General features: G+C 43.8%; 2 protein-coding genes across 13 annotated transcripts in view; one reads left to right on the top strand and one right to left on the bottom strand.

The window, feature by feature from the left end:
* On the top strand, positions 1-26,156 carry TADA1 (transcriptional adaptor 1). Of its 2 annotated transcripts, none has more exons than XM_045048720.1 (8): positions 1-127; positions 5,301-5,392; positions 5,682-5,747; positions 9,620-9,717; positions 11,159-11,368; positions 12,799-12,950; positions 15,158-15,320; positions 22,700-26,156. In XM_045048720.1, exons 1-8 carry the CDS (start codon positions 54-56, stop codon positions 22,877-22,879), a joined length of 1,035 nt encoding a protein of 344 aa, XP_044904655.1. In that variant the 5' UTR covers positions 1-53; the 3' UTR covers positions 22,880-26,156. The 2 variants fall into 2 exon arrangements, with proteins under 2 accessions (XP_044904655.1, XP_044904656.1); XM_045048721.1 differs by lacking the exon at positions 22,700-26,156 and adding an exon at positions 15,972-17,191.
* The window catches only part of POGK (pogo transposable element derived with KRAB domain), a 35,110-nt gene continuing 27,634 nt past the window's right edge, over positions 19,296-26,771 (bottom strand). For 10 of the 11 annotated variants that reach the window (XM_045048718.1, XM_023247266.2, XM_023247272.2 and 7 more), the window contains 3 exons: positions 26,009-26,107; positions 23,247-24,738; positions 19,296-21,150 (listed from right to left, as the gene is read on the bottom strand). In XM_045048718.1, the coding sequence (XP_044904653.1) occupies positions 23,267-24,738; positions 26,009-26,107 (1,571 nt within the window). In that variant the 3' untranslated portion in view covers positions 19,296-21,150; positions 23,247-23,266. The remainder of the gene's footprint in view (positions 21,151-23,246; positions 24,739-26,008; positions 26,108-26,771) is intronic. The other variant, XM_045048719.1, reaches the window with a different exon arrangement.

Genomic DNA, 26,771 nt, shown 5'->3' with positions numbered 1-26,771 from the left:
TTGTTGGTCACTGTGGCAGAGCGGTCTGCGGTCGGGCTGAGACGTGGGGAGCAATGGCGACCTTTGTGAGCGAGCTGGAGGCGGCCAAGAAGAACTTGAGCGAGGCCCTAGGGGACAACGTGAAACAGTAAGAGCTGTCCTGGCGCAGCCTCCGGGTCTCCGCGCCGCTCCTCCTCAGGCTTCGGGCTGCCACCCACCCTGGAGACGCCTCCCGCCGCTCCGAGGCCTGTGTTGCCTCGCGTCGCGGGTGGCGGGGCCTCTGGGTTTCTCGGCCGGCTCCGGGTGCGGAACCCGGACTCGCTCGGCTGGACGGGCCGGCCTCCCTGGCTCCCTCGGGACTCGGGCGGGCGCATTCGCCCGGGGCTCTCTGCTCTGGGTGGGGTGGGAGAGGCGCGTTCCACGCCCAAGGGCCTACCGAACGGTTGCAGGCCCCTCTCAGTTCGGTTCGCGTGAGGCCTGCCCCGGGCCGAGTGCCCCGGAGCCCGACGCGCCCCGGCTGGAGTGGGCACCGCGCGCGGCGGCCAGACCCTGGAGGGCTTCCTGGAGGCGGAAGTTTATTGAGGTCGGGTGATGCGTAGACCCTGCGTTTAAGAAAGAGCATTGAGAGTAGTTTCGGAAGGTGGAAAGACCCTACGTTTAAGATAAGTCACCGAACATCGCTGCAGTTATAGTGATGATCGCGGTAGTGGACATTAATTGAACACCTTTTAAGCACTCTCAATGTACCATTTCATCTAAGCCTCACAACAGAGATGTGAGGTGGATACAGTTATTATTCCCATTTGATAGATGAGACGACTGAGATCTAGAGAGGTTACCTAACTCTTCAAAAGTCACCAGACCCCTAGTGTCTGATTCCTGGCTCTGATACCCTACAAGGGGTTCCAAAGGAACAAGCACCCAGCCAGACCTAGGTTATAGCAGGGGACCGAGTATACAATCAGAGGACCGAGTATACAATCAGAGGTCAGATGCTGAATGGCGGGATGTAAAATCAATAATTCAGCCAAGGCTGAAGCCAGATAATATATTTCTGACACACAAGAACGAGTTGGAAAATTTCAGAACATTAATCATTATTATAATTTTATTTTGCAAAGATATAAGTAGCAAATTTTAAATGTTTAAAATTCTAATGCCTATGTGGTTGCTGCTAGATGACCTCTGTGATATTCCACACATTTGCTTACTCGGTAGATGCTCACTTAAATATCATGTTGCTGGCGGGGCAAGGTATTTGGGGGACCCTTTCTTCTCATTTTTCATTTATATTCTTTAGTATGACTAGATTGAAGTTACTTGGATGTCATACGTGATTTTTGTGGAGTTTTTCCTTCTTGTGAAATTTTGGGGTAGTGGAGTTGACATTCTGCTTTTTATCCTAGCAAGATACGCAGAATTCCCATGTAAGACTTCTTGAAACACTCATGGCCTAAACAGAATAACTAAAACCAAAATATAATTCTTAAAGTTTATTTTATGAACGTCAATAAATCAAATTTCTACAAATGCTAGAATTAAAATTATTGTTTTGGCATAATTATTTAATTTTTTGTGAACATTTATTGACTCCCAAAGATAAAATGTTCTACCTAAAACTATGTTTAAAAACATTTTTTTAAAATTTTAATTTATTTTTGTGTGAGAGAGAGAGAGAGAGAGAGAGCGAGCGAACAGGAGAGGGGCAGAGAGAGAGAGAGGTAGACACAGAATCTGAAGCAGGCAGGCTCCAGGCTCTGAGCTGTCAGCACAGAGCCCAATGCGGGGCTCAAACTCTCGAACCATGAGATCATGACCTGAGCTGAAGTCGGACGCTTGACTGACTGAGCCACCCAGGCGCCCCTACCTAAAATTATGTTTTAATAGTCATGTTTGCTGTCAGTCTATTTCTTTGCTTATTTAATTAATTGGAAATTATTAGTTACTTTAATAGGCAAAATTAACAGTTTCATTAATTACCACAGTTTGTTACTTTTGTAATACTGATGGCTAAAATTTACATTTTTAAGCACAGTTGACTTTTACTCTGTTACGTCTAGGATGCTCACCAATATCTGAAAGTGAGTGTTTCCGTACTATAATAAATCTGAAGGACCTGGCTTGTGTGTATATTTACTGATTAGATGTGATGGTGACTTCTATGATCCCACACTTACCACACAGGTTTGCCAGAAATTTGAAGTTAGTATTCCCTATTTGTCCTATAAAGGCCAATGCTGGCTCTCAGATGTTGGTCAAATACAGATGGTAAAGCTAAATTTGACGTATCTGTAGTGTAAATCTCCACTAACAATGTAATCAAAATATGCTTTTGTGCCATGAGTAGTTAGTGGTACAGTGTTGTTTTGCATTTGTTTTTCCATTCTTTCATTGTCTTTTTCTCCTGCTCCTTAAAAAGTGCCTCTTGGTTTAATACTCTGTAATGTTGCCATCCAGTAATTTCTCATATTTCTTCATGAGTAGTATGCTTTGGTTTATATATCACCTGACCATTTAAACATGGTCCTTGGTGGTAGGTAAAACAGAGAAAGTGTATAAGGACCCCAGATAAGAGTTGTGTTCAATTTATCTAGGGACCAAATGTCTCTTATGTTAGGTTGCATGCCCACACCAGCTTCTAGAAAAGACATGGCCTTTGCTAGCTAATTTCCTTTGTATAGTACCCAAGAGAGTGTCCGGTTTAAATAGGTGTTGAATTTTTTGGTGACTCGATCGTATGTTCTTTAGTTTACTGCAGGTGTCCCCAGTGCTTCCTAGTCTGACCCACTTAAACTTGTCACCCATCATCCTCACCTTCATAGAGGTTAACTAACTTTGTTTTCAGTTCTGTTGAGGGAAGCAGTCATTTGTCCATGGTTATATGGCAAGTTAACATAGGCAGCAGGATTGGGGAGCAGGTCTTCTGAATCTTGGAAGGGGTACGGCTGGAAAGTTTGCCATTAGAGGAGATAGGTAGCATCGTGTTGGTAGAACTTCCTGGTAGAGTCTTGTTTTACTTCTGGAATAAGTTCACCCTCAAAATATGGATATATTTGCACCTTTCTTATAAAATAGTGGCCCAGGGCTTTTAAATAATGAAGCTGTCTCATGTCACCGCCCTCTTTTGTTGGATAGAATGGGACGGGAAAATACTTTTTTTTTTTCCTGTGGAGCTTTATTTCATTTCATAATAGTTCCTGCGTCCTTAAAAAAAAACAAAACAAAACATTTAAGTGTCCATTGTTGGGAAGTTATTATTGACTAACGAGTGTGTGAATATCAGGTGAAAAGTCATGCCAATCTCTAAAACAACATATTTTGCTATTGAGTGAAATGGGTCTTGGGCAACGTTGACCCCGTTAAAGCTATAGGTTTTCTCCTGGGGAAAAAAAAATGCGTGTGAACCCAAAGCTTGGCTTGCAGTGATGTGCACACATAGCCAGTTACATACAGAGTTACATACTAAGGTGAATTGAAGCTAATCTGTGTACAGGAGAGGACCTGCGAGGGTATAAGGCAGTGCGAGCATCAGACCGTCTTCTTTAGAAATCTTTTTCCTTTTTTTTCCTCTGTTAGGAACTCAAAGTAGCATTAGAAAGTAGCTAAGTGTGAATTGAAAGTGATTGTAAGACGTGTCCTGAGTAATTTTTAATTGTTTCGTGAACAAAGAGCAGCTTCTTTCAGCACTGAATCAAGGGCTGTGGATGTGAAAAGTCATATTTTACTCCTGTCTCTAATACTGTTGTTAAGGTATAAAGGGATCAAATCATTGTGTTTTTCCTGCTAGGTAACTAGTGATTTTTATGATTAGTGGTTGGTTTTCACTTTACAAACCACTAAGTTTCTCATATCCACGGTATTTTCATTGTGGTGAGGTGTTTTAGAAACTCGTTACGCCAGCCAGTTAGATTAAAACTTGAGATCATCTGAAAGGAAAGAGGTTACCAGGATCAGTATTAATGACCACTTCCCAACCCATAAAACACATATACTTTTTAAAATATAAATCTTTTTTTTTTATTGGGGTATGATTGACATATAACATTATATTGGTTTCAGGTATACAACAGTTATTCAATACATGTATATATTGCAAAATGATCACCACAGTAAGTCTAGTTAACATCTGTCACGGTATATAAAAGTTCTTGTGAGAACTTTTTTATTTATGAGAACTTTTTTTTTTTTTAATTTTTTTTTTCAACGTTTATTTATTTTTGGGACAGAGAGAGACAGAGCATGAACGGGGGAGGGTCAGAGAGAGAGGGAGACACAGAATCGGAAACAGGCTCCAGGCTCTGAGCCATCAGCCCAGAGCCCGATGCGGGGCTCGAACTCCCAGACCGCGAGATCGTGACCTGGCTGAAGTCGGACGCTTAACCGACTACGCCACCCAGGCGCCCCTTATGAGAACTTTTAAGATCTACTCTTAGCAACTTTCAAATATACAATACAGTATTATTAACTGTAGTTAATAATTGGAAAATTAGTGCATTTGAAATTAATATTTAAAAGTTAATACTTTTAATAATAATACTTTTAAAATATAAATAAATATTAAATGTCAGATTCTGGAGGATAGGTCTTTTAGAAAGGCAGCAGTGAGGAAGGAAGGGTACAGCTGTGGTTTTGGCTAAAGGACTTGTGAGTCCAATTATGTGACAACCTGTCAGTCCCTTTTGGGGAAAAACTTTTCTTCCTTTTTCTTCTGTTGATATTCTTTTTTTTTTTTTTTTTTCTTAAGTAGGCTCCACACCCAACATGGGCCTTGAACTCGTGGCCCTGTGAGATCAAGAGTCACAGGCTCTACGAACTGAGCCAGGCGGGCGCCCCCTTCTGTCAGTATTCTGATTCCTAGATGTATTAGTTTTCAAGGGCCGGGGTGACAAAATACGACAGATGGGGTGGATTAAACAATAGAAATTTGTTTTCTCATAGTTCTGGACGCTGGAAGTCTGACATCAAGGAAGTCTGACAACACCCTTCAGCAGGGTTGTTTTTTTCTGAGGCCTCTGCCTTTGGCTTATAGATAGCTACTGTCTGGTCTGTGTGTGTGTCACAGTCCTAATGTCTTCTTACTAAGGACACCCATCACATTGGTTTAGGGCCCACCCTAAAGAGGTCATTTTAATTTAATCACCTCTTTAACGTCCTGGGTGCTGGGAGTCAAGGGCTACAGCGTATAAATTTGGGGGGAGATGCACAACTCTGCCCATATGGTGGGGAATGCAAAATTTCCTTCCCTGGGTTTTGGAGCAGGTAAGGTAAACTTGGGAAAGAAGCAAAATCCTTGGTTCTTAATACTGCTTCTGTCTCTGCAGATACTGGGCTAACTTAAAGTTGTGGTTCAAGCAGAAGATCAGCAAAGAAGAGTTTGACCTTGAAGCTCATAGACTTCTCACGCAGGATAATGGTAAAATAATTATCTGGGGAGGTATTTTACTATTTTGAGGTTTTCCCAGATTTGCAATAAATTGCAAATAAATAACTGCAATAACAAATTGCAGTAAATTTTGCAGTAAGTCTTTTCACTTAAAAAAATAAAATGGGGTTTTTAATGGTGTGTAAGATTATTTTAATAATATGGATATTTCAAATAAAGTGTAAAGAATGGCAGGGTAGGGGATATCCAGAGTCAAATAATGGTTTCCTTATGTTGTAAATATTTTGTATTTGACTTGTGACAATCTTCCCTTTTTCAGTCCATTCTCACAACGATTTCCTCCTGGCCATTCTTACGCGTTGTCAGATTTTGGTGTCTACCCCAGGTAAGGGAGCGGAAGTACTTCCAGGGATGTCAGTCAACAGAGCCATCAGAGCCCTGGGCTTTAGCTTCCGTTAACAGACACGTCTGTCGTGTGCAAACGACATGTTCTTTGAAGTGCTCACAAGAAAAGATTTATTATGTAGGTGCAGATTGTTTTGTAGAACCTGGGTAAAGCAGGTGATTTCCCTGTGCTTACGTTGACTTTTGGTCTTTACCGTCCACTCAGCTGGATTTTAGATTACTTAAATGACAGACAAGTGAGGAAGTGGGTGGGCAGTCAGGGTGAAGAAACTTGAGGGCAGCTGGTATTAGACGAGGGTTTCCATAGATGCAGGGAAGGTGAGTTAGGGTTAGGTGGAGGGGAAACCACAACATGTGGTGAGACCCTGGACTTTCAGTTGTATTCTCGAGTAAGATACCAGCACCTGGAAGGTTAGAGCTTCAGCATGTTGGGGAGGTAGGTAGAAGCTAAATCTGTCACTTCAACCTAATTAGGTATAGGTAGAAACAATGACCCCCTTTATCCTAAATTGTTTGGAGTTTAAGTGGTACAAGGTACTTCTTTCACCCATCTTATTTTAATCAAGTAGTCAAAAACAAATGATTAAATACATTAAACAATTTGCCTCACAATAAAACTTATCCTGAACTGTTGTTAAAAACTTAGATTTGTAGGTACCGCCTACTGTAGATTAAGTTGAATTTTTTGTTGTTGTTGTTTTTAAAGGGCCCGTGGTGATTGTGTTGACCATTGATTAAAAACCTTTCTTTGTTTTCTTTCTTTCCTTTTCTTTCTTTCTTTCTTTCCTTCTTTCTTTCTTTCTTTCTTTCTTTCTTTCTTTCTTTCTTTCTTTCTTTCTTTCTTTCTTTCTTTCTTTCTTTCCTTCCTTCCTTCCTTCCTTCTTTCTTTCTTTCTTTCTTTCTTTCTTCTTTCTTTTAAATTCAAGTTAGTTAGCATACAGTGTAGTCTTGGCTTCAGGAGTAGAACCCAGTGATTAATCTCTTAACATATGACACCCAGTGCTCATCCCAAAAAGTGCCCTCCTTAATGCCCATGCCCCACCTAACACATCCCCGCACCTAACCCATCCCCCCACCCACCTCCCCTCCAGCAAACCTCAGTTTGTTCTCTGTATTTAAAATATATTTTCTCTGTATTTATGGTTTGCCTCCCTCTCTGTTTTGCTTTTTCTTTCATTTTGTTTTCTCTGAAGTTGGTTTGCTAATCTATAAAGAGGCTAATACCTACCCTGAAGAGTTGCTGTGAGGATTAAAAAGAATGCAAAGTGTCTGTTACACAGCGGTCACTCGATCAATAATATTATTAAAAATCATCTTTCCCACCTAGCTTAGGAAGACAGAAAACCCACCCGCAAGTACGAAGAGCTACATTTCTATATTTTACTTTTAATACAAATCATCTCTTTGTTGCCAGCAACTGTTAATTTCATTTTGAGGAAATACATTTTGGGGGTTTGATAGAGAAATAACGCAGCCAGTGGATGGAAGTGTTGGATCCACCCCTAAATCTGCCCGCCGCTGGAAAGCTGTCCTGGTTGTCAGTCAGGCCTGACTCACCAAGCTTTGCTTCCTTGCCTGGAGTGTGTTGGCCACACATCGGTGGCATCACCTAGCATCCGGGCCATCCAGCAGCGGTGGGTTTCTTTGGGAATCTTCTAAGATTGGCTGACCTCATCAGTGAGACCTGGATGTACCAGAGACATTTAAAGCGGTGGAGAGAAGAGCTTGACTTCCCTAACAGGTTGTTTTTTTTTTTTGTTTGTTTTTTTGTTTTTTTGTAATTCCAGTGTAGTTAACATACAGAGTTTAGTTTCAGGGGTACAATATAGCGATTCAGCAATTCTGTACATGACTCAGTGCTCATCATGGTAAGTGTCCAAACAGCCCTTTTTTAACTGATGAACTTGGAGTTTTTTTTTTTTTTTCAAAGCTTTAAAAACTCATTCTTCAAAAAAACATCAAAACGGAAATAATGTTTTTGCTAAGATGATGTTTTTTTTTTTTCATATAAAAATTTTGGGGTGTAGTTTTTTCAAGTGTACTGTAATGAGCTTGAATTGCTTTGATTGTTTTTCTTTAATACTATATATAAATGTGCTCATGGTTAGAAATAATACAGAAGGTCTTATAATGAAAAGCTTCTTCCCACTTCTAGACTTTTCTCAAAGACAACTACTTTGTTTTTTGTTCTTCTGGTAGGACTTTGATAGCTCCTCATTGGAGCTTAAATCTCTTTCTGGGTTTACTGATTTTAGACATCTGGCTTATGCTTTATGAGATTTCCTCAGTTCTTTCAGCCTTTCTGCCCAATGCATTCTTTAATTCAGCAATTTTTATAATACCTTCTTTTTGTTTTATGGACACACGTCTTTTCAGACTTCTCTGAATATACCAGTTAGAAAGTATTTTTGAAGTCCGTGTTGCTTGAATTATTTAAAAAAAAATTTTTTTTAATGTTTATTTATTTTTGAGAGAGACAGAGACAGAACGCGAGTAGGTGAGGGGCAGAGAGAGGGGAGACACAGAATCCGAAGCAGGCTCCAGGCTCCGAGCTGTCAGCACAGAGTGCGATGCAGGGCTCGAACTCACAAGCTGTGAGATCATGACCTGAGCCGAAGTCGGGCGCTCAACCGACTGAGCCACCTAGGCGCCCCTGAATTATTTAATCTAGGACTTCTGTTTTCTGTTTGTTTATCTGGGTCTTTCTTATTCTGTTCTAGATTGTCATCAAATGTCGGGTGATTCACATTTAAGAATGAAGCATACAGTTGTGTGGGGGTTTTGCTGTAGAGTGAGCTGACAGGAGGCCAGCTAAACTGGGGGTCCTCATGCCAGCATGCAGAGAGCTGTGCTCTAGGGTGTCAACATCCATATCAACCACCTTAGTAAATCCCAGAAATTTGGTCCAGTTTAACTAGAGGAGAGTTCTCCACTCTCTTGTCCTCCATACCCCCCAACAGCATCCCCCTGCCATTGTAAATACTGTGCTATGTATGGGAGAGAGCAGGGCTGGCTCCGGGGCCTGTGAACTGCCTGTGAACTCAGAAGGGCCCCACGCTTGGCTTAGTGCTCAACTGTGGTTGCCTTGAAATTCTAAATGTTTGAATAAGAGACCCTGCATTTTTGTTTTGTACTGAGCCCACTGCTAGTGGTGAGGGGGAAGGGGGTTGTGTAGACGACTTTTGAAGGTAGACCTCCCCTTGATCTTGTTTTTGGCTTCACTGACCCCTCCCTGGTTTCCACTGTACTCACCTTCTCCAAATCCAGATTCTTTGTGGATTTCTGCTCTGCAGGTTAACTTGTTTCCACCTCATTTCCAAACCTTGCCTAGCCTAGGTTTTGGCTTCTGTGTGTCTCCATGTGAGTGAACACCTTTTTAGCCCATTGTTGAAATTTGTTGACATCTCGTCTTGTTTCAATTTCCTTTCTATCTCAGTTGCGGATGTGTGCTGTTTACTTTCTGCTATTACCTTTTTTTAGTAGGGTCTAGAAAGAGAGGTGAGATACATTCATGTGCTCAGTTCACCATCTTGAACTAGAAAATTTTGTCCTACTTTGGTAATACTACTTATAATGCTACTAATAAAGCAAACAAAACACCCAATAAACATTAATTTAAAATATGAAAAACAAATTTGCCTTCCTAAAGGAATAATTTTGGTTACAGCTAGAAAAAAATGTGATTTGAGAGAATTCATAATTTTGCTTGGAGAAATAGAGAAGATCTGAATTTAAGCATTGATTATTTTCATTACTTGAGCATTCCATACTTTTTTTAGCCTATAATGAAACCAAACACAACAGTTGACAACTGTCTCTGTTTTCTCTTATGGTTATTTTTCTGTCTTACAGAGGGTGCTGGATCTTTACCCTGGACGGGGGGTTCTGCAGCTAAACCTGGAAAACCAAAGGGAAAGAAAAAGCTTTCTTCTGTTCGTCAGAAATTTGACGTAGGTTGTTCTCCAGTAGATCTTGGTAACAACTGATTTAAGTGCTGGTGTGATGGAACGGGCTTTAGTTTTTGAATAAATCTTAAAATACTGGTAGTAGAGTTGAAAAAAAGGAGAGCATGATTTGGGGAAGAAAGGTGTTATTATATTTGAGGTTGACAAGAGTTTCAAAGAGTGTGAGTCCCAGGTGTCTGAATTTTTATAATTCTAGTTTGTTACTGCATAAATATTAATATGTTTTCATTAGTACCTAACGATTTTTTAATGACTCAAAAAGTATGCCTGTATTATTTCTCCTCTTAAATCTTTTTCGGGAATGTTTCTTACATTGAAGACTTCTGTTCCACGGCTCCAGGAGGCCTGTAGGTCTTTGGCAGGATCCTGGCGATGCCCAGCTAGGCCCTGAGCCTTTCGGAATCAGCAGAGAAGTCATGAAGGCATTTGGCTATAAAATTTGCAAACATTTTAGGATAAATTGTTTTTTCCTTTTGTATTTGGGGAACAATTTCCCAAAAGTCTTCCTTTTATAGGTTTGACTGGGTGTTGATAGCTTTATTGATTAACGTCAACAGACATTCATTTGTACCTTTGCTCTGTGTTTTCTATCGATACTATTCAATATGGAGGGCATCGGTACCTCTAGAGAGGCATACCTTAGTTTAGAAAGGGATATTTGATAAAAAATACAGTTTTATACTTGGACAATGGAGAAAACAACCAATGTTTCTTTTATAATACAAACTTCAAACAGGGACAAGCCATTTTCGCTATTAAATCTTATATGTTGAGCTTAAGCAGGAGCTACCACTGATGATGGAGAATACAGATGGGCTATCAGAGTCTACCAGAGGAGGCAGAGGTTTTAGGAGTGGAAACAGTTTGAGAAAAACTATTTTAAATAATTAGAATGACTGTGTCTTAGCAAGATTCTGTGTTGAGAATTGTAAGTAGAAGATGATAGCAAGATAGTTTATACTATCTGGCATTCTCTTGGAATATCTGTTATTAGGTCTGTTATGTTGGTTAGCTACGCTTATTTTTAGAGCTTAAACGAAGTATTACTATATATTTCTACTTTCAGAACCTGCTTACTTACAAGTATACTGAGAATGCTCTGAGTTGTTTGAAAATAGTTTTATATCTTCTCCTTTCCCCTAATTGTTATTTTTAGCACAGAGCTGTATATTCTGTGATCACCAAGGTATCAGTTGAATAGAATAAACTGCTGGGCATACTACCATTATTCCCCTTAATTCATGTCTTCATTATTGCTATGTAATGGGTGTGAATCTGTGATTATTTGTGCATGAGTGACTTCTTTTTTTTTAAATCCTGTGGTATTGTTTTGGTGGCATTAATTTGTGGGAGCCCAAGTCCAATATATCGTGTCTTCTTACTTGCCACTGTGATGAATCATTTTGAAAAGTTTTCTTGCCCATAGCATAGATTCCAGCCTCAAAATCCCCTCTCGGGAGCCCAGCAGTTTGTGGCAAAGGATCCCCAAGATGATGATGAGTTGAAACTTTGTTCCCACACAATGATGCTTCCCACCCGGGGTCAGCTTGAAGGGAGAATGATAGTGACAGCTTACGAGCACGGGTTGGACAACGTCACGGAGGAGGCCGTCTCAGCTGTTGTCTACGCGGTGGAGGTTGGTTTGCTGGTGGCAGAAACAGTTTTACAGGTTGAATGTAACGAGCTTGTGTGTGTCGTTGAAAGTTGGTACTGCAAGAAAAGAATCAAAATATTACCGATGTCAGAATTGTCGTCATTGAAATTGGTTTTTTTTCCCTCTTTTTCTTTTTCTCGCTCTCTGTTTTTTTTTTCCAAGTAGTCTTCATGCCCATGTGGAGCCCATTGCGGGGCTTGAACTCATGATCCTGAGATCAAGACCTGAGCTGAGATCAAGAGTCGGACCCTTAACCGACTGAATCACCCAGGCACCCCGGAATTGTTTTCTTTTGAGGGGAGAAACACCTCATAGTCCATGCAGTTGCCTTCAGTTAGCTTTTCAGAGAGGCTACTTATGGCATAACACTTTGGCATGTTTTGGCTTTTAATTTGTTAACACGGGCACAGTTTTTAAGGAAAAAAATTGAGATTGAGAATCCTAACGATGAAAATCACTGTTTTTTGTTGTGTCCCAGCATTTAAGGAGCATTAGACTTGGTGTCTAAACAGTAGGATCCTTCTCTCAGCCCCCTCATTTATGCATTCACTTTATTCATTTAGTTATTTGCCAAAATACGCATTGGGTTCTATAGTGCGCGGACATGTCAGGTAATACTGGGTAATTCTTCCAGTACTTGGGGCCTCCCGTTTCCTCACATGTACCTCAAAGATTATAATCGCTAGCTCATGAAGTTACACACATTTAATAAATTCAGTGTGTGGAAATTACAAATTGTTATCATGAAGGCCTGGATATGAGATTATCTTACTGGTATAGTTGAAACAGGTGATCCTGCCTCACCTGTTATTAATGGCAGGCTGGGATCAGCTCTTTTTATTTTCACAGACACTTTCTATCCCTTATGTACTTGGCTCTCATAAAGAAGTATCAAATACCTAATTTTTGGTTTATTTCCTATATATCTGTTGTGTATGTGACTTCTGAGAGAGCCATGGTTCTTTTATGGCAGGATTCTAGTAGATTGGGCATTGTAGCCAATAAATCTGACATCTTGGAACTTTTTGTCCTATTTTAAACCAGGTTTCAGGGTAGTTTGCCTCCTTTTAGAAATTTTATGTATTTATTTTTGTACTTTTATTTAAAACCGTCTGAAAATCTCTTTTGAGAGAGGAGTCAATTTAGAAACCATAAATAACTTTAATAAATTTCATGTAGAGCAAGCACCTATTAAATAGAACCAAATAAAAACAACGCATCTCTCTCTTTCCCGTACCTTCCTGCTCTGATGTGGTTCTGTGGCCTTTTGGTGAACTTTGGTTCCACCACAGGCTAGCCTGTCTCATATCTCCATCCGCTAAATGCTAGGAAACATTTTTTGGTCAATGGAAGTTTTATGATTTGCTCTTAAACAGGCGTTCATGTTCTTTTTCTTTTCTTTGTTTTTACAGAATCACCTTAAAGATATATTGACATCAGTTGTGTCGAGAAGGAAAGCTTATCGGTTACGTGATGGTCATTTTAAATATGCCTTTGGTAGTAACGTAACGCCACAGCCATACCTGAAGAATAGCGTGGTAGCTTACAACAGCTTAATAGAAAGGTATGTGAAGTTTCTTGTGGTTTTGCATCCATCCTTTCTAGCTGGTACACTACTATTATGTGTTAGACCACTGTTAAATAATTGTGTTTCTGTCAGCCTAAGGTACCTTTGAGAGCAGTGCAGTTTTATTTTAAGTTGCATCCTTGCACGATAACTAGTGAATTAGTTTGGTATCGCTTGTCACAAGTGAGGGCGCAGAGTTTGGCTGCCGCATGTGGTTATGCAAGCGCCCCGGGCCCACTTTCTCAGGTGGATTGGAGCGGTTCCCCGAGGTGAGGAGTTCTGAGGGCTCGTAAGGGGCAGCACCTGCTTGGTCGTGGAGGCGGGCTTTCAGTCAGAAGCACGGCCTGTGATTGTTGGGTCAGGGTTAGGTATCTTGATGGCGGGAGGAGGGGTGGGAGGTGTTCCTCCAGGTTCTGTAGCTCTACCTTGAGAGAGTGGCCTGTGTTGGGTGTCATCAGGTTGTTCTTGGCATGCTGGTGTGCAGCCTCGTCCCTGCCCCTGTCTCTGGGGTTCCTCCGTCCACGTTCCACGGAGGGTCTCCCAGGACTTCTAATGTCCTCAGTCTTCGCTTTACGAGATGACCTGGATTACCTTTCTTTTCATCCGTGTGTTGTCTGTCTTCAGCCCTCTAATTCCTTCCTGCCTTCCCTGCAAATAAAGTAGTCCAAATTTTAAGCCCTTTGGGAAAGAAAAAGCAGTGATGTAATGTTCTTTGTGGTAACTGAAGTGACTGGGTTTCTTTGAGCGCTCGTTGGCTGGTTGGTGAGGGAGATGACTGGGAGGTGCAAGTTCAGAGAGAAAAGTGTGACCCGGAACGTGGTGGGAGTGATGATAGTGAAGAACTAACAAGAAAGGAAGGGAGGAGGTGTGGTAGGGAAGAGTGTAGGGTGGGAAAACCAAGAAGAGAGTTGGACACGGCCAAGAGTGTTGACACCACATGGAAAGGGGTTGTACCAGTGCCTACTTCATGGCTGAAAACCTTGAGGTGGCTCACAAGGCCCATTTTGAAGAGCATCCTCTTTTTTTTTTTTTAAGTTTATTTATTTATTTTGAGAGAGGGTGAGGGAGAGCGTGAGCAGGGAAGCGGGCAGAGAGAGGGAGCAAGAGGGAGAGAGACAGAATCCCAAGCAGGCTCCACACTGACAGCGCAGAGCCTTGGCACGGGGGCTCGAACTCCCAAGCCATGAGATCGTGACCTGCGCCGAAACCAAGAGTCGGATGCTTAACCGACTGAGCCACCCAGGCATCCCGAAGAGCGCCATCTTAAATTAGGTTCACTATTTATATTTAGATCGTCAAATGTGAAGATTTCTATTCTCAGTCTCATTCAGGCATGTCTGTGTGGGAGTATTTGTTCTCATTTGTAAGTCCTCCTTTTCTAGAAGAAAAACCCAACCGACAAAGTGGGTGAATGCTGAGAGCAGCGTCTGTGACCCTGCCAGGCCTCCCGAGCTTGCCCCCTCGCCGCTGGCCTGCCCCTGGAGGGCGACTGGCTCCCTGTCACTGCTTGTTTGCCCAACAGGGCCGCCTTTGTCCGGTGCTCACCCCCACGCTTCTACCCGCCTGTGCGTTCGTCTGAGCTGCCTCCTCACTGTTGTTTTACCTTCTGGGTGTTCTTCGAAACTGTATAGGTCATCTCCTGCTGTATCGGGACACACCAGTTATGCCCGACTTCCCCGCTGATACTGTATCTGGGTCCTGTTTTGGGAAACTGGCAAGATTTGGATTTTCTTCATCCTCCGTTTTTGCCTGTTGCTTATTCTGCGCTGTGTCTTCTTGCGTGTAATTTTTCAATCCTGTTGTCTCCAGTTACATGTATCTTCCTCTCCCAAGTCAGTTTTTCAATTTCATTCTCCTTTAGTTAAGGTCTTTTTTCTCCCCCGCTCCCGACTAGAAGCATTTGAAGGGCAGGAAACAATTTTGGCCCAGCATCCTGAGCTTAATAAATATTGCAACATTGTGGGGAGAGGAGTGTAAATTTAGTTGCTCTACATTTTGTTTCCAGCCTGCCAGATGGGCCGCCTTTAAAAATTAAAATTACAGGCCACTCACGTAATATACTAGCTAAAAAGTAATTTCTAATTGGGTTTTTAATTATTTTTAAGATATTTTTGCGAGATGTATTAAAAGCCCGTTCCTATTTTCGTTATCCGCTTGTCTCGTTCATAGTTATTGGGAATGTTATGAAAATACTTTGTTTTCAGTCCTCCAGCCTTTTCTGCTCCTTGTGCGGGTCATAACCCGGCCTCTCACCCGCCCCCTGATGACGCCGAGCAGCAGGCCGCCCTCCTGCTGGCATGCTCTGGGGACACTCTGCCTGCCGCTTTGCCTCCAGTCAACATGTATGACCTTTTTGAAGCTTTGCAGGTAAAACTCTTGGCTCTTTAAGGTTTACCTAGATTTCTGGATAGGTTCAGAGTTTCTTTAAGTTTGAAAAGATACAAAGATATTCAGTAGCTTTTCCTCTTCTTGGCTTTTTGGTTTTCAGTTTTTATTGTTTGTTATTTATCTTTTTTAAGTCACTTTACTTATTTTGAGAGAGAGAGAGAGAGAGAGAGTACATGAGAGCAAGTGTGGGAGTTGGGGGAGAGAGAGATGCCCTAGCCCCAACGTGGGGCTCAGACCCGCAGAACTGTGAGATCGTGACCCGAGCCGAAATCGAGAGCCGGACGCTTAACCCACTGAGCCGCCCATGTGCCCCTGTTGTTTGTTATTCAAGCCATTAGTACTACCGTCATTTTTCAAATCCGGGGCCCACACCTCCCTCCTAACTTACCTCTCCCAGCCCCCACTCGCCCAGTGAAAAAGAAAAGGGGAAAAAAGAAATCGTCTTGTTCCCGCTCCTATTTCAGAAGCTTGTCGTTTCCTTGTTTCCTTGTTCCTAGTTGGAGCTTCATTAGGCTCTGGCTTGTAGCTTAGAGGTTGGTGTGAGTGTTTCGTTGACATAAACCTTACTTTTTAATTGTGTGTGTCGGGAAGAGGGATATAACGGGAGGCACGCTACTGTTTTAATCGCAGGTACACAGGGAAGTCATTCCCACACACACCGTATACGCTCTCAACATTGAAAGGATCATCACGAAACTCTGGCATCCAAATCACGAAGAGCTGCAGCAAGACAAAGTCCACCGCCAGCGCCTCGCAGCCAAGGAGGGGCTTTCGCTCTGCTGAACTAGGGTGACTTGAGGGTAGGGGGGCCTCAGCAAATTCATTGGTTATGGAGAATTGAATGTTTTGGGGGTCCACATTTCAAGACTGAAGTGTGTGGTGTAAATATAGCCTTTCCTGTGGAAATGTGGCACTGAGTACCTTTTGCGTTGCTACTGTGAAGCCGTTCATACAAATCTGACTTTGATAATGACCCATATGTCTGTATGTCTGTATGTGTTCCCAGTTATGGGAGTGAGCACTGAGAAAAAGTCTGTGCCAGGAATGATGTTTTTAGGCATCTGAGGCTTAGTATCCTTGGGTCTGCGTGTGAGGTAGATGACATCCTAGAACAAAGAAGCCGTTATAATTTAGTCCCCGTGATCAGCAGGACATCTGTGTGTTCAGTGACAGCATATACTCTGTATCTGGCAAGCCTAAAATTTCTGCCTTTCTCCTGAAGAACTGTGCTCTCGCGTTTTGGTTGAAACAACCTACACAGTGTTAAAAATCATATACCTCCTTTAGTGACCGTTTTTTTTTTTAACAGATTTGGGTAGCTCCCTAAAAATTCATTACAACTCCGTAGAAAATAGGACTTAGAAATGCTGTGCTGTTAGACAAGATAAAGTCCTTTCTTTGCATTAAAAGCCAAAATAAAAACTCTGGAATGTAATTGACCTTATAAAGTTTCTTCTCAGAACTTAAGTTTCTTTTACAGTTAATACGCCCAAGACTTTTATTGGTAGTTTCACCTGCTGATTATTCCGATAGAATATATTTTAAGAAGCCCACGTAAACATACTGGATTTATACTTAGAAACTCCCTAATTCCTATGAAGTATCTGTTCCTCTCCTTTCAGATGATAAAGTGAACATAATTTACATCTGGCAGTGTTACTAATAATAAAGTTTGTTTTTTTAGAGGTGATGCTTTTTACTAAAGAGAAGGTGTTGGTGACTATGTTAGAATGTACAGATGGGTTGTGTAGGCCTAAGTAATATATGTATAGATATGTATACATGGTTCAATATTTGGATCTATTTGGTTTTGTACTTTAAATGTGACAAATAAACCTTTTGGGAGAAAACTTCCCTTTCCTGTGTTTACTAAAGTAAACGTATAAGGAATACTGCCTTCCATTGAAGTATGAAAAGCCCTGCTTTAGGAGATCTTAGCAGACTTTTAGAGGGATGAACTAGATGAGAAAGATTAAAAAACAGGTTCCAACTTAGGTATGTCATTGCTTGCTTTTCTTTCTTTTTTTTTTAAGGTTTGAGAGAGAGCAGGAGCAGGGGAGGGGCAGAGAGAGAATCCTAAGCAGGCTCTGTACTGGCAGCACAGAGCCCGACACGGGGCTTGAACCCACAAACCTTGAGATCATGTCATTTCTTTCCTTTTGGAATGTGTAGACAAAAAGAAAAAAATAAACAGCTTAGTTTCAGTTCTCGGCACAAGTCTGAAAAGTCCTTTTTTAGATAATTTTCAGGTTTAGAAGAATTTGGACTGATACCTAGCTGAATGTAGTGGTTTTGTTTTGAGCCATCGATATGCCGGGAACTTGATGCGAAGTATGTGTTAAATTTCACGGAGTCCTTACGTGGAGAGGCAGCTGGGAGCCGCAGCCACGTCCTGCCGCCCATCGCAATGGCAGCGTCCATGGGCGGCCCTGGCTCTCACCTCTACGGTCACCTCCTCTGGTGGGACCACAGGACGCCAGAGGACTCCCTTTGCCTCGTGTTTCCGGCCTACGTGAAAATCTGCTTTCTGTGCCAGTTTTCCTTAAGAGTCACTTTGTGAAGTGGAAAGATGGGGTTGAAGGTAGAGGGATAGTTAGGATTTGAAAGATTTGAACACCTCTGTCCCGCCAAAGGCTAGCTTCCACTCCAGCAGTGTTGCCAACTGTGGGATCCCGAGTGAAATTGTGACTGCTTATTCCCAAGCATTTAGAAAAATAACTGTCAATGAGGAAAACGCTGTTAGAAACCAGATAATTTCAGGGGCACCTGGGTGGCTCAGTTGGTTAAGCGACCGACTTCAGCTCGGGTCATGATCTTGCAGTATGTGAGTTTGAGCCCCGCGTCGGGCTCTGGGCTGACAGCGTGGAGCCTGGAGCCTGCTTCGGATTCTGTGTCTCCCTCTCTCTCTGCCCCTCTCCAGCTCACGCTCTGTGTCTGTCTCTCAATAATAAATAAATGTTGAAAAAAATTTTTTACAAAAGAAACCACATAATTTCAGACTTAGAATAAACTTATTTTTCCTGCAGGAGTTTCAGTAATTATCTTTCATATATAGGTGTTATCACTGCAAAACCAGGTTTGATAATGCCCACCTTGCTTTCTACCCAGAGTGCTGGCTTAGCACACATTCTTACAACCTTGAACATCCTCTGCTGTGATCAACCAAGCACACGTTCCTCGGCACGCACCCCCAACACCCCACCATTGCCTGAGGTTCCCAATTGGACCTCACAAACTTCTAAAGGATTACTCTTTGACCATTAGATAAATGCCTGTGTTCCCTCACGTTTTTTGGCTCCTGCCGAAATGCCTCCAGGATGTAGAGTAAGGGTAAGGAAGCTTGGTTTTAGGGGTCAGACTTAAATGCTGTGGCCAACAGATTGGGTCAGCACTTGATTCTGATGGCTTAAAAAAGGAAAAAAGTCTGGAGACTTCTTAGAGAGTAGACCACTACTTATTTGAATCTATGGGCATGGTAGATTGCCAGGAGTAATTTAACTTAAAGCACACCAGGAAAGGGCAGGTAGGTTCTTCATGCTTTCATTTTTAAAGAAATTTGTGAAAACTACGTTTTCTGATCTGCTCCTCAACTTGCTAGCATGTCTTCACCCATTTAAGATTAATATCCCTTTATGGATTTCCTTCACGGGATTTGGTAGTGTACCATCCCCGAGAACATCTGAAACATGACTGAATGAGGAAAAAAGCTATTTATGCCAGGCCTCCCCCCAACTCCCCACCCCTGGACTTTTGAGTTTAAAACCACATTTATCATTTTTCTTCCCTGTCTTCAGACACCAACATTTATATTGCCATCCCATGAACAGACACTTTTTTGATTCAAGGATATTCCATACATACACCCCAGACCGGAGAATATAGCATAAAAGATAGTTTGAAATGTGACCTTTCACAATGCTAGAGGTAAATAATAAATAAAAGCACCATAGCCTATTGTCTTTATTATCAAAGTTTATTGTTGGGGTCAATTTTCTATCTACCGGGGAGTACAACTATGTCTCAATATGTGCTATAGTAATTCTAGGGTAATAGCCTTTCTGCAAAATAGTTGTACTGGGACTCTGTTAAGCATAGATCATAATTAAGTCAGTGGAAGAATGAGCCCAGAAAAACCCTGACAGTAGAGCCATTACTCTAGGAAAGTTCCAGTGCTATGCAACCTGTAAGGCATCATCTATCAGCTGATGATGAGACTCAAGAAGATGTTGGTGGAATGAAATAGGAGTTGAACCCATTTTCTACTCTTCTCTGCAAGAAAACTATGGCTCCAATGCAAGAACCCAAAATTAGATCTTATAAAATCATTTAGGCTCCCAAAGCAAGTAAAACAGGACATAAAGAGGAAAGGGCCAGGGACCAGGGTAGTGGAGGATAAATTAAGTGGAAGTGGAGGGAATGGAAACTTCTGGAATGGAAAACAGCTGTATTTAGATGCCATTTGAGACAACAAATAATACAGTACAGGTGAAAGCAAACGGGGAACAATTCCAAGATTCAAAGTTATTCAGATATACCAGAAACTAAGTGAAGTTTCCTACCTTGGAGGAAAACTGGTTTTAAACAAATGACAAAGGTGAGTCACTAATAGGAAAATGAGTACCTGAGTAGAAATAGGTGTTTCAGGATGCCAAGAACAGTATAGTATATAAATGAGCAGAGTCTACCAGAAGGAAAAGTGGTTATGGTAGCCTGTTATTCAGATCAGACATTGGAATGACATTTCTGGCAATGGCTTTGTCCAGAAGGTCCTGGCATATTTTTTTGTAGCATAGACAGCTCGGAATGTTTTCGTGACACTCAACTTAGGTGGGAATGCAAATTACTAGAATGTAAAAATTCAAAGACCTCCCATCTATTCCTGCAGGGCAGAAGGAGATTAGAAGTCTTGAAACAACTGTGGCTAAAGGCCCACGTCCTCTCATACCCTTGTGATCAAAATATTAAAGAAACCAACAAGTAGCCGATGAGTCAATGAGCCTTGTACCATGTAGATAGCAGATAATTTATAGTGACTTCTTCTGCAGGCAGCCTGAGAAACAGAAGAGCTTGTATACTAACTGCTGCCCCATCATTAAATATAATGACACAGAGGGCCACCAAAGACCCTAAAAAATTCTAGCTGCCAACGAGATTGGGAAGAGAAATAAAACAGCATAGTTTCCTAACCTGCATCTTCCACTCTAACCTAGTTCGTCTGTGGAAAAGCCATCTGCTGGCACCAGGCCAGTATGCCTGAATTTTACCATTAGTATCTCATTTTTCCAAAAGAGGAAATGTGTAAGTAGCAGGTGTACGTATGGGACTCGTTTCTACAAAGCCTTCTTTGCAGTCTTGACCTGTGTGGGGACAGGTTCTACTCTTGGAAGCATTTTTAAAGGCAAAAGAAAACATTTACTTGAGGTTTTCTCCACAAGAGAGGACATCAGTGGAATTGGGCCCATAGGAGTCTCCTGTTGGTGTTGAACGAACGGTCTCTTCTCCAGGAACGAATACCTTTGTTCATTCATATTTACAGGTTTCTTTTGATGGACACATGGATTAATCTCTAAAACAAAAAATGGGGCAGAAGCAGTTTCTTCCCTAATCATGTCTCTGCTGAAATCAAGGGTCCTAGACTTTTCTGACACGTGAATGTGGGGCGGGGGTGGGCTATGTCACAGGACAGGGTGCACAGTCCAGACATGGGGTTGTTCCAGCCCCCCCGGCCTTCTGCTGCTCCCTGTGCGTCCACACTTTGAGGAATCTTCTTGAGGATTTTCCTCTCACCTGTTTCAAACAGTTCCAATTGCTGGAAAACAGAGAGAACCTAAGTGTGAATTAACCCTTGGATTTTAGAAATCGTATACATTTTAACAAACATGATTATTCCATTAGTCAGATTTCCAAATAGATGAGGAGAACCAGTTTTATGCCCGTCTGTCCACTATTAAATCTCCTGTTTGTTGAGAATCCCTAACTGCTTCTATCACTTCCTCAGTTCACAAAAGGGCAGCTGAACACAGAACCGGTGGTCATGATGGTCAGAAGGTCATGGCTGTTATCGGACGTAAATGCCTATCTTCACGGCTGCAGCCTCGCCCTGTCTTTTCCCTTTCCTCTTCTGGTAGCAAAGAGCTTAGAAAATTAAAAAAAAAAAAAAAAAAAAGCACAGAAACGTTGTTTAACAAGGAGAGGGAAAAAAACAAAAAGTGAAATAAGACAAGGATTCACAACTCACTAGAATTCAAAGTTTGACCATGGTTAGCAGAAAAAGGCTGAATTCAGGGAGGGGAAGGGTAGGGGACATGAGAGGGACAGAAAAAGCAATTTTGGTGATTTGAATTTAACACTGAGAACTCCTCCTTGGCTCCACCGTTATACGAGGGGTCCCAGAATCACAGCGGGGTTCGGCAGTATGAGAACAACTTGGTTTGAGGGCAGGGAAGGAGACCTACGTCCCTCTTGCACTTGTACGGCGAGGAGTGAGGTGAAAGATTTCGGTTAGCATTTCCTTTGGAGGAAAAAGCAACTAGGATGGGACCCCTTAGTTACGCTATAAAAGGAAGAAGACACGTCAAGACGGTTTGGGGGCCTCTGTAAAGGAAGGAATGACCTTCTTCATACTAAACGTGTCTAGGGAAAAAAATTAATTGACAATTAGGGGAATGAGAGCAAGAGGGTAAAACGAATCGCTTGCTCCTTCTGTAGGTTTCCCGCTGTGCCTGGCTGGCTGTTCTCTCCCAAGGTGTGGGTGCGGGGGGCGGGGGGTGGTACGTGTAAGTTCACATCCACTAGAGCTGTTAGTCCCCGTCCCCCACTTCCTCTTGAAGCTGCCCTTCTATAGTCAACTGAAAATTCCAGACCTTTTGCTCTCAGTCCTCAGACCTTATTCATGGTAGTCTTAGCTATGTGCCCTGTTTTCTTTCTTTCTTTTTCTTTCTTTCTTTCTTTCTTTCTTTCTTTCTTTCTTTCTTTCTTTCTTTCTTTCTTTCTTTCTTTCTTTCTTTCTCTTTCTTTCTTTCTTTCTTTCTCTTTCTTTCTTTCTTTTCTTTCTTTCTTTCTTTCTTTCTTTCTTTTCTTTCTTTCTTTTCTTTCTTTCTTTCCTTTCTTTCTTTCCTTTCTTTTTTTCTTTTTTCTTTCCTTCCTTCCTTCCTTCCTTCCTTCCTTCCTTCCTCCCTCCCTCCCTCCCTCCCTCCCTCTCTCTCTTTCTTTCTTTCTTTCTTTGGTGCCGAGATTCAATTTAGAAATATATCCTTCCGGACATCAGTGGACAAGCAATTACTGCAATTGCTCCCACCACCCATGTGAAGGTCATTATGAGAATAAGATAATGTTTTAAAACTCTTTTGAATTCCTAGGGAGAAGCAGACCTACGCTATCGTTTTTCTGTGCCAAGTGGGCTCCCGAGCAGACCACGCGAAGTCTGGGCGCGGAGGCCCCAGTGCCCGGTGCTCTCCCCGTACCGCCGGCCGGCCCCGGAGGCCAGCGGAAGGGAGCACAGCCGCTCCAAGCGTGTCAGATACACACCCCGGCCCTGACGTTCCCCGGGATTTATAAGGGGAAGGAAAAAGCTGGCTCTTCAGACCAAATTCTTTGCGGACTGAGCAACGTCAGACAGACCACGCTCCTTCAGGCCCAAATAATTTGAACATGACAGCCCTCAGTGTTCTGGCAGCTCACTCCTTGTGGGGAGGGCCAGGCCTCAGAGCAGAACACCCACAAAGTAAGCCAGGCAACGGCACTTGGACCTAAAGGAGAGCTGACGGCCTCTGATCCGTGGTACGGCAGCCCAGGCTTGAGAGTTCTCGGAGGCACAGAAAATCACGGCAAGGGGGAAGGTGTCCGCGGAACACGAACAGGCCTGTCCGTGAAGGTGCGGGGCGTGTGCGTGTGCCTGCGGGTTACCTGGGCTCTCCCCTCAGCGGTCAGTTGCCCTCTGGCGCGCTCTCGGTATCGCATTCTCTGGGTCCCTCCCCTCCTCCCGGCAGCTCGCTCTCGATCTCCCACAGGACGTCGTCTTCGTCTTCCAGATTGCTGGAGATGTGGCACTTCTTGAAGCCCTGGACGATGGATTCGCTGGAGATGCTGTTCCACGCGACCATGACCCACTCCAGGAAGAGGCCCAGGGGCGGCTTCTTGGCGTTCCCGGTGGGGCTCAGCGCCAGGTTCCCGGCCAGGAGCCAGTTAGAGTACTGGGCCCGGACGCTGTCATTGAGCGGCTTGTAGACCACCACGTCCAGCACCTGCAGCTGCGAGGTCAGGCCTCCGGGGATGATGACCATGTCGGTGTTCATGCTCTCCATGGAGCTCTTCACGGAATCCGTGGCGTGGCCGCGGAAGCCGTTCAGGATCAGCATCCCTCGCTGCTTGGGCGCCGCGCCGGTCCTCCGACGCCACACCACTTCCAACCAGTCCTGCATCAAGTCCTCCGTCATCCACCCGTACCGGTGGCAGCGGATCTCCATCCCGCTGGGGAACTTCCCGGGGGGGATGTACGTGCCCCTCAAGATGATGTACGGGGGCAGCTTCCTCCCGTCTGCCAAGACACCCAGCATCGCCGTGATTTTCAGCTTCTCCCTGCCCGGCGTCTTGACCAAGACGGGCTTCTCGCCCTGGTTGTCCACGGTCACCCGCGAGGGCACCTCTAGACAGATGGGCGTCTCGTCGGCGTTCCCCATCTGCGCCACCTGGTAGTCGTGCGCCCTGCGCAGGGCCAGCACGCTCCGCTGGTAGGTGACGAGCTTCTCCGTCAGGTCTTCGGGCAGCTGCTGGGGCACCGGCACCTTATGCCGCAGGGACAAGTCATACCTCCGCATCATTCTTCGACACCAACCCAAGCTGGCTTTGAACCCCTTCTCCGGAATGTTCATTTCCTGGGCGATCTCGAGGGCTTTCAGCTGCATGGCCTCCCTGGTGATAGGGTCCCCTTTGGCCTGCATGTACCTGACGTACTCGGCCACGCGCTGGTCCACCAGGGCAAAGCGCCCGTTCTTGGGGCCGCGGAACGCCCGCCGCATGGCGTGGGCATTCTGCAGCTGCGGCTTCACTTTGCGCCAGTCCCGAACGTTCTTTTCCAGCACTCCAAACTGCTTGGCAGCCTGGCAGTTGTTGGTGCTCTCAGCATATTCCACCACCATGAGCTTGAACCCCGCGTCGTAACTGCGCCGCATGCCCCTGCTGAACTGAAACTTCCCGGCAATATCGTCCGCCGAGAGGTCGTACCCCGGGAAGCCCATGGCCATGTAGAAGGGGTACCCCTCGCTCCACTCGGGCAGCTCCGTGAGGTCCCGAGGCAGGCGGAGGCCAAAGCCGTCCAGGTGCTGTGGCTGAGGAAAGTGGGGGGTGGCGTTCATCGGACCCGCCCAGTCCGGGGGCTTGACGTCAGTCTCTTCATTTTCTAGGAGACAAACAGGGAGGGGCGGACACAACGACAGTAAGAAAAATGCCTTCGGGCCTATTCCGATTTCCTGGGTCAAAACGCTAAGAATACCTTAATCCGAGGTTCACCCAAAGGAGGCCCTTTAGTAACAGATGACGTTCCCCTAAGTCCTATGGATCGCCACACCTACTTCCCACAATACCTGTGTATCGCTACTCCTTCTTTGCAGGTGGAGCTACAGAAGTCAAGTAATACATCAAGGGAGCTGAGCTACAAAGTGCCAGAGCTGGGACTTGAACACGGGTACCAAACTTGGATCACACGATCATTTTGTGGGCCACGCTTTGGTCAAAACGGTTTTTGTGGGCACGAGAAGCCAAATGTAACCCATACAGTAGGTACAGAATTTAGATGCACTGCTAAAGGGATGGCCTGACTCATGTCCCTTACGCCAAGAAAATCTATAGCAAAAGCATACTTCGTCCCCTCACACCAATGTCCGAACTTCTATATTTACAAAGTGGTCGCAGAAACTGAACAGGACTTGGGAAGATAGCGTGTCTCACCCAAACTAAGATGCCATCAGTTGCAAGATACACCATGGGAAAAGAAAAAAAAAAATGCCATCAATTTTAAGAGGAGTTCTCAATTTCAGAGATGTTAATGTGGTGGGCGGGGGGAAACATGTCTTAGAATCAATGAAATATGGCATTTCAAACTCTTCCCTATAGAGAGAAGGTGAATAAAATCACTGGCTGCTTAGAAGCTGTATTTGGCCAACCGTTATCCTAACTATGTCGTTGATAAAGGGCCATGTGCCTCTCAGACGTACCTACTCACACATGTACTACAGCTGCTCTTGCTTTTTCTATCCAAGAAGAGATGGACAAGAAACCAGGGTAAATCGCCCCAGCCATGTGCTCTGTCGCGTTACTTTCCTTAGTCTTCAAACGTATATGGTGCGCTACTGAGGTGGCCTCCTTCACCCAGCATGTGCACAGGACCAAACGCCATACAAACTTCAATCTACTTCATGCGCGTACAAGGTTGCACATTGAGACTTATTACCCACTGCTGACGGAGGAAGAAATGGAGGCTCAGAGAGGTGAATGAAGTGGCCTAAAGTCACACAGCACTAGAAAGATTTTGAACATCCAAAGCCCATCATCTTTCTGCCTCATAACCTTGCCTCAACTCTTAAACACCCCACACGAGGTACATGGAAACTTAAAGTCCAGGTTCACAATGCTCCCACTGGGTGGATGCTGTGGTGATTTCATTGTAGTACCTGCCAAGGTTCCTCCTTGGAGCTGCCATTCATCAGAATTCTGAGACTCCTCGTCACCTTCCAACCGAGTGATCATGTCTGGCTTAGGGAATGGGAATTCTGTTTATAGGAAATAAAACAGGTAATAGCTGTGTGTTCCTGCCTTGGAGCCCTGCCAAAATCAGTACTTTATGCTACTTAAGGAATCCCTCCCCGACCCCGACACACACACACACACACACACACACACACACACACACACTCTCTCCATGTGGAGGTTTACAAAAGCCAGGGGGAAAGGGCTGAGGGGGTAACGAAAGAAAAAACATGATAGGAAAGAAGTCGGTCCAAGGGAATTTAGGGATCTCTGCTAATGAGGGCTGGTGCTAGCAACAACAAAAACAACTTCATTTGGCAGGATGCAGTCCCTGACCTATTGAACCTTCTGGTACCTAGATGAGAAACTAGGAAATCCCTCCAGCTGGTTACATTCTAATGGTACGGGTCATCAATGCCGGGGGGGGAAAGAGGATTCTTTGGGGATTCTGAGTTCCCAAGCGTCTGAGGCTGACGGGGTAACAATGAAGTCTGCCTTCCCTCCTGAGGAACATATGAAACACAGGCCCAGATCTGTGGTGACATTTCTTAGGTTAGGTCTTTTTTTTTTTTTTTTTTTTTTTTTTACGCGAATGCCTAGGTCGAGTGAGGATGGTTCTGAGAGCTGGCGCAAGTTGCTGAGTAGAAGGACACAATATTTATATCCTGCCGAAGTCAAAAACAGGAA

The sequence above is a fragment of the Felis catus genome, chromosome F1, assembly GCF_018350175.1.
Source record: "Felis catus isolate Fca126 chromosome F1, F.catus_Fca126_mat1.0, whole genome shotgun sequence".
Classification (NCBI taxonomy): Eukaryota; Metazoa; Chordata; class Mammalia; order Carnivora; family Felidae; genus Felis; species Felis catus.
Note: the sequence above shows the minus strand (reverse complement) of the source record. Positions and strands in the feature narration are given on the sequence as shown.